The 14,941-nt window shown below is 35.8% G+C and overlaps 4 protein-coding genes across 4 annotated transcripts; 2 read left to right on the forward strand and 2 right to left on the reverse strand.

Annotated features, from left to right (window-relative positions):
• Positions 1-1,000: 1,000 nt before the first annotated feature.
• On the forward strand, positions 1,001-1,921 carry AK88_00254 (uncharacterized protein; the record flags this gene model as incomplete). Its single annotated transcript, XM_012477905.1, has 1 exon — positions 1,001-1,921. One exon carries the CDS (start codon positions 1,001-1,003, stop codon positions 1,919-1,921), a length of 921 nt encoding a protein of 306 aa, XP_012333328.1.
• Positions 1,922-4,742: 2,821 nt separating this feature from the next.
• AK88_00255 (uncharacterized protein) lies at positions 4,743-6,714 on the forward strand (the record flags this gene model as incomplete). The annotated part of the gene is made up of 3 exons (XM_012477906.1): positions 4,743-4,805; positions 5,131-6,029; positions 6,291-6,714. The coding sequence occupies 3 exons, from the start codon at positions 4,743-4,745 to the stop codon at positions 6,712-6,714; spliced, it is 1,386 nt and encodes a 461-aa protein (XP_012333329.1).
• Positions 6,715-7,682: 968 nt separating this feature from the next.
• Positions 7,683-11,489, reverse strand: AK88_00256 (uncharacterized protein; the record flags this gene model as incomplete). The annotated part of the gene is made up of 1 exon (XM_012477907.1): positions 7,683-11,489. The coding sequence occupies one exon, from the start codon at positions 11,487-11,489 to the stop codon at positions 7,683-7,685; it is 3,807 nt and encodes a 1,268-aa protein (XP_012333330.1).
• Positions 11,490-11,843: 354 nt separating this feature from the next.
• AK88_00257 (uncharacterized protein) lies at positions 11,844-12,289 on the reverse strand (the record flags this gene model as incomplete). Its single annotated transcript, XM_012477908.1, has 2 exons — positions 11,844-12,012; positions 12,051-12,289. 2 exons carry the CDS (start codon positions 12,287-12,289, stop codon positions 11,844-11,846), a joined length of 408 nt encoding a protein of 135 aa, XP_012333331.1.
• Between the last annotated feature and the right edge of the window lie 2,652 nt (positions 12,290-14,941).

Genomic DNA, 14,941 nt, shown 5'->3' on the forward strand with positions numbered 1-14,941 from the left:
TTTTGGCGACCACGTAATACGCGCAATCCCATCAGCAGTGACGTTCCGCGAACAGGATGTACTTAAAGGAAAAACGCAAAATGCACGCTAAAAAAAAAGGTACAATAAACATATATTTTTTTTTTAAATACGTCCAATTGAATGCATTATTGGAACGAGTTGTTATACCATCATGACATTGTTTTTAAATATTCCTTTTTAAATTATTGTATTTACGAATTATGCAACTGCGGCACTGTTTTTAAATTCATCAAAGATAAGCCACTCTCATGCATATTTTTTACCCATCGGCATGAAACAAGTCTGTTTTGTATTTTGTTCCATTTAACAAGAAAAAATAAAGAAAAAAAAAAACAATAAAATGCGCAAAAATTAGGCAAGGAACGTGAAATATTCCAAAAGTTATAGAGAACAATTAAGGTAACTATATTTTGTATGATTATCTTTTTTTTTTTTTTAAATCCACAAGTTCATACTTTAAAAATAAAGCCTTCTCAACATTATACGCAGACTATAACGGGCGTTATATGTTTATTAAACACGTATATAAGGGAGCTACATAACCATTACCGTACATAATATGTAACATAGCGAACAAAGCGCATACATGTAATTGTGGCCCCACCTGCCCTATGTCATTATATTTACAATTAAATATAACTCCTCTCCTTCGGTTTAAATTTTCCTATGTTTTTAATCCATGAATAATTCAGTACGATAGACTTCTTTTAAAAAGCGGCCTTAGGTTTCTTCTGATTTTTTATAAATTAGTAAAACTAAGTACATGTTAGCACTTTTGTGCGAACAGATGAATTAATATTCATGTTTGTTGCTTTACATGTGGATGGGCACATACGGACATGTCTATGCGCATTATGTGTACATAACGCCCATGTACCTACGCGTGCCCCCTCACATATAGCGTGCGCGCGCTTGTCAAACAACACTTATACATATCTGCACTTGCATGACAATGTCTTTTGAATGAACAAATTAGAAAATGCTAGGAAGAAGGAAACTTGTTGAAGCCCAAAAGCAAAAAAAAAAAAAAAAATGGATTGAGGAATTAGATGATGATTCAGAAGAAATTGATTTAGACTCTCTAAACAATTTGAAAGAACACGAATGGGCTGATTTGGAAAAAGAGGAAGAGGAGGTGAATGAACAAGAGGAGAAAAATGACGCATCCAGCGTGGCGGTAGGTGGTGATGAAGCCATCACCGAGAATGGAAATAATAAAAAGAAAAAAAGATACGACTGGATGAGTAGTGACGATGAGGATATATCAAGTGATGAGGATGAGGAAGAAGAGGAGATGGAATTATTTGAAAAGGGGAAAGAAAAGGAGGAACAAGAAGAGAGTGAAGAGAGAACAAATACGGGTAGTGGAACCCACTTGAAACCGAACAACGCTGCTGAGGGGGGTACACGTTCTAGAAGTAGCAGTCCAATGATAGGAGGGGGAGAAAACGGAAATGTAGGGTACCACCCAAATCGTGTGAAGTATGATATGAATAATGGTAATGGGAAGTGCGAAAATATACGTAAGATCAACATTGATGAAAGGAGCAGCCATAGTGGCGATGGCTCCATCGACATTATTGAAAATATAAATAAATATTCCATTAATCCGTTAGACATTAAACTGGAAGAAATTGAGCACCTAGTAACTTACGTATACTTTAACAACATTCATTTTAATTGTATTACGGAGCAATTGGTGGAGTTTTTAGAAAAATTCACAAAAAATAAAATAATGCAAATTAATTCAGACAAGTCAACAAATCATACGATTTTATATAAATATGATGAAAAAAATGATGACACAGTTCTGGTCAATAAATTTGCGCATTATGGGAAGTTATTTGTTCATGTCAAAAATTATCAAGTAATTAATACGAAAACATTGTTGTTCGTATAAACAAGTTTTGCAATTGTTCTATTCCATCGAAATGAAATACAAATTTTAATTTAAATTTAAAGCTATGAATATGTTGTGTATATATGTACATGCGCGTGCTGTGTGCACGTGAGCGCCTATATAGTTTCCCCCTCTTATGGGAAAAATAAAATCCTCACTTTTTTTTTTTTTTTTTTTTTTTTGTATTTTTTTCTGTGTTCTAATTAAAAAGGATGTTTTGAGGCTGCTTAATCTGAATGAGACCCAATTCATGGGGAGAATCATAAAGTAGTTTACCCTTTTATGTATTTCTGTTTTGTTTTTGTTCATTTGTCAAGCATTGGATTGATTTTTACTGTTATATTTCTTACTGCAAGTGCTCATAATAAATAAATTTCTTTTTTTTTTTTTTTTTCGCCCAAGATCCACACAAGCGTATAAAAAGAAAAACAGTTTTTATATTTTGCAAGCACCATCACACTACAAGTAAGTAAAGACGACTGCTTTTCTGCACAACCGTTTTTTTTTGTTTTCTCGCACATGTTTGTTTCATCAGTTATTAATATATACATGCTTATGTGTGTGGATTTAATTTTATATGGTTGCGTCTTTTCCAAATTGTGCGCCTCCCCCAACCCCTTATTCACGCCGGCTTATACATATTTTCCCCAATTTTATTCCCCCATCACAGGTTTTTCATTCAAGTTGTAATCAGCGAAAAAAACAAGAGTAGTACGAACTATGTGTGGATGAGATAGCAGAACAGTGTATACACAATGTGTGTTAAATTTATGCACGCATGTATGTGCGTATTACGTATATATTACGTTTATGCGTGCACACATATGTGTACGTGTTATGGAAAGCGTCACAACAGTGACCAAACCAGGCAAACACACCCTTTTCCCCCAAAGGACGCTGCTTTGGAGATTATGTAATTTGTGTATCATATTATTTTGCATACAAATAAGTCATTGTATGCTTATAATTGTATACCTCACTTTTTTTTTTTTTTTCTTTTTTGGTTACTTTTGAAGAAAAGCAGAAATGAGAAGGTCATTAAATTAACCCGCTTTTTAAAATTTGCTTTTGGTTATACCTTTTCGTTTTTTTGTAGGTATTTCCTGTTCAAATTGTATATGTTATATGTACATTTTATTTTGTTTTAATTTTTTTTTTTTTTTTAACATGTAAAAAACAATTTTTTTAATTAAAAGGATAAAAGATTGATAAAAAATGTGTTTTCTCATGAATGTAATTTTTCCATTCTGTTGTGAATAAATTTTACTGGATTACTATGCTGTTATGCTTTTTTCCTTTTTTGACCGTCTCTACGTTCGCCCGTTGAAGTTCCGGAACGAATGTGTACACTGGTTTTCCAAAAGGGCTTCCACATAGCAACAGAAAAATGCGACAATTGAGCATTTAAGCGGCTTTGCGTGGACACACATTTCCGCTCAATGTGTATACAATGTGTATTATATGTACATGTGTTCGGTCGATTCGATTCCCTGTTGCGTTTTACATCGCTATACTCGTTTTTATCGCACATTGTTTTTTTGTTCCGTCCTTTTCACATTCTCACACGACTTTTGCTCACATAAAATGAATGGTATCGATATGTCCCCGCATGGCGATTAAGGACTTGAATAAATGTTCATGCATTTCAGACAGAATTTGCGTACGTTAGAGCAATTGCCATGACGTATCTCCCACGTAGGTTGTGTTGGAAAATAATGGAGCGGTGAAATGGCAAAATGAGTTAAAAGGATTATACACTCGAATGAATTATTTAACGAAGAACTGTTCCCTTTCACTCGAAAGGCATTAACTAACCCGTTTTTAAAAAATGTTAATAGGCTTGGGGGATTTTAATTAGTACCTTTTGTGTTCTTATCCGACACTACATTACACGTATAAGCATAAAAGAGTTCATTGAGTAATGCGCGCAGGCCATATTGTGCCGCGTGTCATTTAGTTGTTATACACCTATATCTGATTGACATTCCTTCGCAAATGTGATATTGCTTGCGAGGTCGACTAATGCTCGTATGTTTAGTCTAGGCATGCCTGCTTGCGCGTTTGTGCCGTTCACATGGCTAAACTATTTAAATGCCTAAAGTTTTCACATGCTTAAACAATTCACATGCTTAAACAATTCACATGCTTAAACAATTCACATGCTAAACTATTAACATGCTAAACTATTAACATGCTAAAATATTCACATGCTAAACTATTAACATGCTAAAATATTCACATGCCTAAATTGTTCACGCGCGGATACATCATTTTTCAGGTTATACATTTGTTCCCATATGCACGTATGCATGCGCAGCCATCACGTAAGTTACACCTGCGCGCACATATTATTGACGATGCGTTCGTGGCTAAGCGCCATACGAGCATTAGCGGCGGCGACACTGTACGTACATTTTTTTATTTTTATTTTTTTCAACGAGGGAGATAGTGAACTTTGCTTATATTTTTCCAATGCGAAACTCCATCAATAAGGGATATAAATCAGAAGAGGGGCATTTGTATATACATACGTTCATAACATACGTACGTGCATATATAATTCGTGTATACTTACATTCCTACCTACGTTTATGCATCTTTTCCTTGTTTATGGAAACATAATTATGAATGTTTGTGCAATTTTATGAAATTTAATTTTTCGCCTTGTTTTAAATTTCAAAAATAGCACATGCGAAGTTTGATATTTTTACAATGTTATTATTTGATCATCCTCCTTTTCGTCTTTAAGATTTTGTTTTTTTTTTTTGGTTTTTTTTCGTTTTTTCTTTTTTTGTAGTGATATATTTTATATATAAACACCATGGCAAATGATAGTGGAATTAGCGTCATTTCCAAAATTGTGGAATCCGAACAGAAGAGCCAGGTAAAGAGAAACGACGCCGATGCGAATGAGTATAGCGCTGTTGTTATAGCAGCGTCCCCCGCGTGTACTCACGGAGGGGCGTTTCTTGTTGTTGTACTCACATGTGATACTAAACCGATGAGTAGGAGCGTGTACATGAGCTGACCTACGGTGGCTATACAATCCGCACGAGAGTTTCTCATGCATCGCGCATAAGAACAACATGCTGGATTACGTTGAGGAATCCCGATCGCATACTGTGCAGGGGGACATATGCGCCCATCTGTACAACGGGCATGAACCCACTTCGCCATTGCTCCACGAACAACCGCTTCTACCTGTGCAGATACTACACGATTCCATCCTAAATAAGATGCCATGTTATGACAAATATGAAGAGATAAACATTTTGTCTTCAGAGGATGTAGAGTTGTTAAAAAAATTTCACGCATTTAACAAAAAAGAAAAGTTCGAATTTTTTAAGGAGAATAACACAGTTGTAACAGTCTTGTTCAATTGTTTGCAAACAGATTTTAATATTCATTTAATTCAGTACGTATTAACTGTATTTTATGAAATTATAAGGAATGATGGAAGTTCTTATAGCTACATTTTAAGCATATTAAATGACAAAAGTATATACTCGTACTTGATGAAATTGTGTACTCATAATGACACGTACATAGCAGACAAGAGTTCATTCCTTTTGTCAGGTAGCTTTTGCTACAACAGTAATAATAATTACTTTACAGAGGCGGAGATTAAAGACTTTATTTTAAAAATTGATTTTTTTAACGTATCAGAGGAAGGGAAAATGGACATATATATAAACATATTGAAAATTGATGAGTACAGAAAGGATATATACGAGTTGGAGCAATTTCTTACAATAATTAATAAAAATTTAGAGTTAAGTAATAATAATGCCAATAAGCAATACAAATCTGTTTTCTGCGTTTGGCTACTTACCTTTAAGGATAACTTTATTAAAAAATTATATAAAAATAACATAATTTCTGTTATAATTAATTTATTTAAAAAATGTCGAGTAGAAAAGATATTGCGAGTTTCACTCAACATTATTAAAAATATAATGCACATGGACGATTGCTTCGAAATTATTGTAGACAATAATATAATTCAAACCTTGACTGTGCTACAGTATGATAAATGGAGAGATAACGACATTTATGATACCATAGTTCAGCTTCTGCACAAGTTGGACCAGCGCGTGAAGAATTACAGGTGGGTTATCCCTTCAGTTTATGCTCCACACGGTGTGCGCCTGTGTGGTTGTGGAATGCGTATCAGCATAGACTCGCGAATATTTGTGCGAAAACGCCTAGTTCCTTATGAGCGGCTTTAGGAAAATTGTGTACCCACTTGAGTGTCCTTCATCAAGTGCAAAGCGAGCCACGCTCTAGAGAGAGAAATAGCAAAATTGCTGTTATAAATATGAATCCCCCCCTTTTATTGTTGTATTTTTCTCATCCTTCCTTTTTGCAGCAACTTCGAACGATACTGCCACGAACTTTCAAAGGGAAAGCTAAAGTGGTCCGTTTTGCACACCGAAAAATTTTGGCTTGAAAATGTCATGCAGTTTGAAAAAGATGAATTTAAAGCCATACAACAATTAGCAGACATTATAAAAAGCTATGCACATAATGTAGCACAGAAGAGTGACTCCATGGAACTGAAGGAAGAAGTAGACGCAGTGACTGTGGCAGTGGCTTGTTTTGACATTGGCGAATTCGCGAGGCTCTACCCGAATGGGAAGAAAATTTGTCAAAAATTTAGAATAAAGGAAAACGTCATGATTTTAATTGCAACGAAGGACAGAGATATTGTGAGGGAAGCTCTTCTTTGTGCGCAGAAAATTATGTTGAACAACTGGCAAAGCATATCGAATGCCAAGAGAAGTGTGGGTTAATTTGGGGGCGGAGAGTAACGTACAAATTGGTGCACTAAATGGAATGTACACACGTATATTTCCGTAGATGTAAAATTAGCAATTTCTCTTTCCCAGGGGTACATAGCTATAGCTAGCCAACCAGCCTTAAGAAGATACCCCTTTTTTCTTTTTTAACCCACTTTTCCCCCCATTTTTTTTTTATGTATTTTTTTAAAAGCAGCATGTTGTATGCTGATTTTGTTTCCCCGCAATGTAAAATGCGAATTGGAGCGCCTGAAAAAAATAATTAAATGAAGGACCCGAAGTTAGGGGTGCACGTCAAATGTTCCCACATCCCCTTGCTCCATTCTTCCCTGCCTTCCTTTGTAAATCTTTCATTTTATTTTTTTTATTTTCCCCATTTGTTGGCATTGGTTACATTTCTCGAACTTTGAGTTTTTCCCCCACACCCATACACGCACACATGTTTGGAATGCCCTTTTTGCGCCTCAACCCTATTTCCCCCTAAACCTACATTTGCTTCAGCCCATTTTGAATATTCTACCTTGATAACCATTGTTGCCATTTCTTTACAAATGGGTCATTTTAAAGTTGAAAAAATTAACGACATGGGTATGTAACGAGTTGTGTACCTAAATGGACACTCACGTACGCACGAATGTGTATTCTTAAGAGAAGCCAAAAAGACGTTTCTTTTTTGTTCTTTTTGATGTGATGTGTTAATGTCCAATTGAAGTATGACAATGACAAAAAAAAAAAAAGGAAAATGCGAATATTTGCCTTTTTAGCAATTTCGAGTTGCCAATGTGCGGATGAACACTGTGCTGATGCAGAACAAACTGCTCTCCGCGATGGGCCTGCTTATGACAAACACGTGCTTATAACATTGAGGTGACAAAAAAAAAAAAAAAAAAAAAGGGACAGAAGTGGCTCGGCTGCACACAGGACATGACGATATTACACCGCGTTGTCATCCTGTGTGTGTGTCACTTCTTCAAGAAATAATTCAAATCGAATTTAAAGGGGCGATACAAGTAATGGACAAAGCTGGTTGATTTATCCAAAACCTCGTTCATAATAATAGAGAGTGTGTCGGCAAGAGGCACGGTAATATAATAGTCGATCTCCTGATTTATATACAGTTTATCAGTTTTTAAGACGTCATATTTGATTTTTCCCTTATTGAAGCATTTTTCGTAAACTGATTTTTTGCGTTTAATTTGTTCTTTGTGAAAAGAGTGTACTTTCATTTTATCATACTCACTGTAGTATTTCCCGATGCTGTTAATTTTGTCTTTTTTAAAATAGGACAAAACATATCTATTTTTATTTTTATAAGATTTTTTATTTTTGTATATGTAGATTCCGAAGCCATCTTTTTTGGAATCCTTTATATCCCCTTTATAAATGCCATTCCTCAAATTACATGAGCCGAAATGAGAAAAATTATTTTCATCCCAATAGCCAACATAAATGACATGGTTAGAATCAAGAGCAAAATTTAAGGGGATATCTGAATTGATATCAATACCATCATATGACTCCAATTTTCTTGCTAAAATTTTTGCATTAGATAAACTTAAATTGAATTCATTTTCATCATCAAAGTGTAATTTTTCTTCGTAATATAATTTTCCAAAGCCTTTTTTCATCCCTTGACAGAGGTTCCCACAATATATAGTGTTATCCTTATGTCGTAGGATGTAGCAGAATTTATCAATCATGTCATTTTTGTAATACCCATGGTATAAAATTTTGTTGTTGCTGTCTATGAGGATGCCTATCCCATTTCGTTGATAATTTTCTGAAAAATGACCATAAAAAATGTAGCCATTTCTGAAAAATATTTTTATTTTCTGGCTATTTGTACTTACATTTGATATGTACAATTTGCATATTTTTTCATCCCTTATGAATATATTAACGTTACTATGCAACTTATCTTTTATAAAGTTTGCCTGAACAATATATTTTTTATTTCTCAAATTGAGACTTCCATTTCCTTCTCTCTGTCCATTTTTCCAAAATCCGAAGTAGGTATTTTTCCCATTTTTTTTATTTTTGAATATACCATATCCATGCGGCAGAAAATTTTTCATTTCTCCTTCATACAAGAAATCGTTATTGTTAAAAATAGCCTGGGGAAATTGCTCGTTGGTGTTTGGCTGCCCCCTGCTATTGATCGGTCCAATGTATTCACTCTTGTCTGCGTATATGATTTTGGCCAACCCAACCGTTTTGCTGAGTAGGGGATAGTACAGCTTCTGCTCGTTTTTTTTTTTCATGTACTCGAAAAATTCCTCGTGCAGGACGTTCGTCTTATCTCGCTTGTACACAATGTATTCCTGCGAGGGATGATTTGGAAATGCCTGCTTGGGAGAATCGCATTTTGGTTCAGCCTCGCTACAGGTTTGATGAGGATAATCTTCCCCTGGGGTGGCCTCGCTGTCTTCCTGCAACTCGTCGTCTCTTCGCTGCTCCTTCGAATCGAGATCATTCCTGCCATTGCGAAGCTCAAAGGAAGGATATCCAATTAAATTCTTAAAATTGTTTTCATTGGACTCGAAGATTTCCTTTTTGCCTTTGATATTTTCTATATTGCATGAGCAGTAGAAGGAGTAGATATTCCATTTCTTCAAGTAGGGGAAGTAAATATCTGTAATTTCTTTTGGCCAGAAATCTAAATTATTATTAGGGCTGTAATTTTCCATAACAGTTTTTTCTATCCGTTTGATGAGTTCTTTTTGAAATTGTGGGTTTTGTTCCATCTCCCCTTTAGTAATTGCATTCCATTTATATTTTCCAAAATTTACTTTAATGAGCAGGGGACACAGTTTATTAATTTTATCAGACTGTATCCTCTTCACATATTCCTTATCGATTAGGGAAATTATACCCCTGTCTACAATTTCGTCATTTGAGAATTGTCCTTCATACAAATACCAAATGTTAAAATACTTGAATAGTAATTTTCCCTTTCCATGTTTTTGTGCATTGAGCCATTGCCCATCATAAATTAAGCTGTTAAATTTGTCATATAATTTCCCATGTCCATTGTAAAATTTATTTTTCATTTCTCCTACGTATTTACAAAATAGCTGTTGATTTTTATCGTAAAATAATAATTCTTTGTGTGTACTGTTTGCTGAATCTTCCATAAATTTTTTTTTTATAAACGTTGTGCTTCTCATTCTTTCTATACCTTTTAGGAGGTAAGAAATGTTCTTTTGTTCTTCTTTCCTTCCGACATATTCCTTTTGTGACTCTTCGCTTACTTGGTCATACCTCCACGATTCATTTATTGAGTTTCTCTTTTCTATTCTGTCTAAGCGCATGTCGTGGTATGCATTTGCGCGGTTCTCACGCGAATTGTTATCATCCACTCCGATCGACTTTGTATAATTTGTTATCAGCTCTGATAATTTATTTTTGTAGAAGTTGAATGTAAATAGATGTAGTTCGTGCCATTTCGCGTGCGCAAACTCTGTGTCGCTTACGTGTGTGCTGCTAATGGGGGTCTCTCGGTCTAGCGTCTCATCTTGGGACTGAACTCCTTCAGGCTGGACAAATTCCTGCACTTTGACGTGTTCATCAGTTGGGGACTTCGAGTAGTCGCTTTTATCCGTTGCGCTACGGTTGAGCATTTCGTCTGATTGGGCTACATTGGAATCCATTTCGGGTGAGCCCTCTCCCGCACTTAGAAACACTTGCTCGACGTCCAGACAGACCTCTTTAATCCTTTCTCGAATAAGAAGCTTATTCCTTTCCGTTAGCTTCCCCCACGCATGGTCATTTATAGTTAGGGAGCTGCTTAACTTCGGGAAGGCAGCTGGGTTTATTTTTACTACCAATTTGATGTAGTCTGAATTGCCCTTCCGTAATCTGTTCTCCTCCCCTTCGTAACATGCAAAGCAGAGGCAAAGATTTCTCCTCAAACTGTCCTTTAAGTTACTGAAGCAGTTAGAGAACAGACGCACACATTTTACAAAGCAGTTTTTTTCACCTGTTAGGTAGTTCCCCCTTATGTGACTTGTACCATTTTTGTGTTCTAATGGTTTGTACTTTGACATAGTTTTTTTTTTCTTCTTGATAACAGATGACATTGGTGAGTCTTCATTTTCGTCGGTACTAATGACTCCGTATACAACATCGGTTTGCACGTTATCTGATGTGCCGCTTTTTGAGTGTCCCTCTTCAGATGGATGTGATGTTGGCGCAGCGGTTTCGCCATTGATCCTTCTTGTACATCTTGCCCTTCTCTTCCTCTTCCCCGTCGCATGCGTTGCTTCCTTTTGTCCCTCCCTATCTGTCATTTCCCGTGTCTCGAGGGAGTAATTCCCCCGCTCGAGTCTCCAGCATAGCTTATTATCATAGTTATCAAAAAGGTATATAAGTAGATGGTCATTGACAATTTCCAAATAGCATGGAAGTAACATGTGCTGTTTTCCTTTTTTTTTATCGATACATATTTTTGTTTCTTTGAGGAGTGCATTTTTTTTCCCGCGCGGGGTATTGCACCGTTTGCTTTTTTCGTGGCGTGTCTTTTTTTGCTCGCCATCTTGGCTTTCTATCCCCCTTAATTTGTGTTCTAGTCGTGAATTGAGTCCCCCCAATGAGGTTGTCCCCTCCCATGGGTTTTCTCTCTCTGGTGAACTCTCCCTATATGATGATTCTTCCCACTTAGGCCAGTCTCCTCGCTCCCGGAGAACCCTTCCACCGTTTCCCCATAACAAGCTGCCCATATCATCATGATTGCAGAGAACAAAAATTGGATTAGATGATAAATATTTCATGTAGAAAAAGGTTGGGGAAAGTAAGAGTACCTTTTGTGAGTTAAAAAATGAAAGGGAAATAACAACATGCACAAAATAAAAATTGGGGAAATGGAGCTTTGCATTCTTATGCTTGTCAAACATCGAATATTTTATGCTATTGACGAGGTGTTTGTTTAAATATGCGCAAATTATATTGGCATATATGAGTCTTCGTTAAAGAAAGCTTTAAAAACTTTGAAAAAAAATTCGTGAGACAAGCATTCCATTCGTATATTTGTTGTTCTACATTTTTTTTTCATTTTTATTATTTCTTTTTTGTGAATAAAAAATGGGAAATAACAAAGGATTTTCTTTGTCCCCTGTTCCTCCTGTCTATATTTTTTTGCAATTTTGTGTATCCTTTTTTTTGATATCGTACAATTTTCTAGCAAAGGATTTTCTCCGTTTGATGTACCTTTTTAGTATGAGTTCGTTCAGTGTCTTTTCCTTTGTTTCTCTGCAGCGTCTGGGATTTCGGTCGCTACTACTGTCATGGCTTCTGCTCGCGCGACGGCCGTGTCGAGTACGCAAAACGCGTACTTAACAAGTTTAATTAATTTTCTTTCCTGAAGGGAGTTTTTCTTCATGTCACGCGCGGGGGAAGTGTCACCAAGATCACCATCGTTATTATCATCATAGCTATCACATTTTTTATTGTTAATCGGTGTTGTGATACAACCTACAGATTTTCCTTTCTGTGGAAAAATCCTTTTACTAGAAATGTGTTTCCTGGACCCTTTTTTTGGGGTATCCCTTCCGGTGGGCACTGATACTTCCATGTCTTGTAGCAAAGGTTGGTGATGCGACAAACCGATTTGTTTATTTTTCCCCCTCGCTCATTGAAGAACACGACTTGATTTTGTTCTCCCTACACTGCAAGACCGATTTGGTTCTTCACTCTGATGTGCACCCGTCTTTTTTGACTCGCCCTCCAAATTTAGTCGTACACTTTTTGCAAGCCCCCTACAGTGAATTAAGTAGACGTGCCTGAAATGCGTCTTCATAGTGTCATATTTAAGGGAGCACTCTTCCTTATTTTCGATGTCTACCTGGGATGAATCCCTGTCCAATAGTCTTTGTACTTCCTTTGGATCATTTTGAGAGGACAAATTAGTGCATCATAACCCTGGCGGATTTGGAACTCTGTATACACTCATATGAGTGTACCCATAATTGTGCATATACACATGTGTATCTATTTAAGTGGAGTTGAAAAACGGGGCGTGTGTCATTTATTTTGCGAGTGCATCCCTTTCCCTCTACATAGTAGGGTTACAATTGAATCGTCACTAATTTATGCACTACTTGAAAGATGGATAGCTACGACAAGGTACGCTAAAGAACAAAAGCTTGATAACAAAAAGTGAGAGGAATGCAAGAAAACAAAACAATAACTGGAGAATGAAAAAGTAAAAAGAAAAAAAAAATAACTGAATGTCAGCAAATTTTTAACGTAAAAAGAAAGAGGACAACGGTTTCTTTCCTGAATTGTGAATTGCTTATTCATTCAGACATCCTTGCTTTGCTTTGCTTCCCGAAATGTAGAAAACCACACACATTAACTGACAGAGATCGAACTGCTAAACATGCTACCGAGTCCTGTGCCGAGTGTACATAATTTGCAATTTTTGCAAAAAAAAAAAATTTGCTAAGGTTATGTGGACTGCACACAAATAACTTTTTGTAACAAGCACTATCAATATTTTGTACAATTTAATAGGACATTTTTAAAATATCCACAAAAAAAAGAAGAAAAAATTGGAACTAGCCACCTGCAAAACGTCCACTTATCAAGCGTTATGCAGGAAAAAAAAAAAACAAAATGGAAAAACCAAACGGCCATTTCAACCCCCCTAAGTATACCTACTGCTAGTTAACATAAAGACAATATATAACTCCGGTTATCACACATTCCCCCAGTACGCATCATAAAATGTCGTTACTCCTGTTGGTTAAACGCGTTTCCAGTAATGGTACAAACGGGAAAAGGGGAAAATAAAAAAGGTGGAAATGTGCTGAATTCACGGTGCCGAAAATGGTTAAAAAATATCCTGATTGTTGAAAATAAGATAAATTGATGTTGTACCATTTCGAGAACATACCTTTGTGGGTGTGCACTTTGAGAGGGTGCGTATTTCAGATTGTCATAAGTCAGTACACATTTGTGGAGTTCCCCGATCATGCGGAGAAGGCGCGCGCTGCGCATGTGTACATGCGTGGAAGAAAGGGTACGTGCATAACATAGGGGCAAAAATGGGGAATAAATATAAACCTATATAACGAGTGCACAGCTTAGCCGTTAGGTACCCCCTAAAATGACACCTTTTTTTTTTTTTTTTTTTGTTTGGCGCGTAAGGGCCGCATTTAAAGGTGCAGAAATTTTCAAAAGAGAACAATTTTCCCATCCGCTGTCTATGTACATATATTTTTTTTCTTTCTCGAACTATATACAGCTGTAGGGTACGATTTACAACTGATATGCGCGGGACCAATTGTGGGGGGGGCAGTACCGCCCATTTTGTTAGTTGGGTGGGAGTATATAGTTTAATTGGCTTTTACTAGTTAGTGCAACATGTTGACCCCATTACACATTTGGTATTTTCCATTCGGCATTTCCCATTTGGCATTTACCCCTTTTGTGTAGATAAGTGGGCATTCTGGTCAGCTCCCACACTCATTCTTTTCTCAGTGACATATAGGTATAGACAAAATCACATTTTAGGTAAAATGGAAAATTTTGTGGGGGCAGGCGTATATACGCAACATTGTGATAGTAATAACTGAAGAAGAAAAAAAAAATTGAGAACGCCCAAAGTGTGAAATAAATACCTCCCACACATGGTACTTTGAAGAAAAATAATTCAGTTTTGTTTTATTAAACATGTTCCACCCCATTAAGTACCGTAACTGCTAATCAAGTGTTTGGGAGGTAATTTCTTTCATGCGCAAAATGTACATATATACATATATGTATGCTAGTATGCACATTTGGGTATGTGCGCATAGCGAATTAAAAAAATAATAATAAAACAGAATAAAGTAAAATAGAGTAAAATAAAGTAAAATAAAGTAAAATAAAAACGCTAATACGTGAAACGTTCAATTAGTGTTAAATGATAAAAAAAAAAAAAAAAAAAAAAAAAAAATAGCAACATTCCTTTTTAAATGAAATTTATGTCACTGCAAAATTGTACTTGAATTTTTTTGAATGCATATTATTTTGTAGTATTCTTTTAAATGAGTTAACACTTGTGACCTTTTGCGTTTGGCCACACAAATATAGCATGATGTATAAGTTAACACATACGGATGTATGTAAATGGGTGTACACGTACGTATACGTATGAATATATGAACTTATGTAATTGTTTGTAATCATTTAATCCATGAACATTTGATTTTTTTTTTTTTTTTTTTTTTTTTTTTTTTTT

This window comes from Plasmodium fragile (assembly GCF_000956335.1).
Source record: "Plasmodium fragile strain nilgiri unplaced genomic scaffold supercont1.2, whole genome shotgun sequence".
Classification (NCBI taxonomy): Eukaryota; Apicomplexa; class Aconoidasida; order Haemosporida; family Plasmodiidae; genus Plasmodium; species Plasmodium fragile.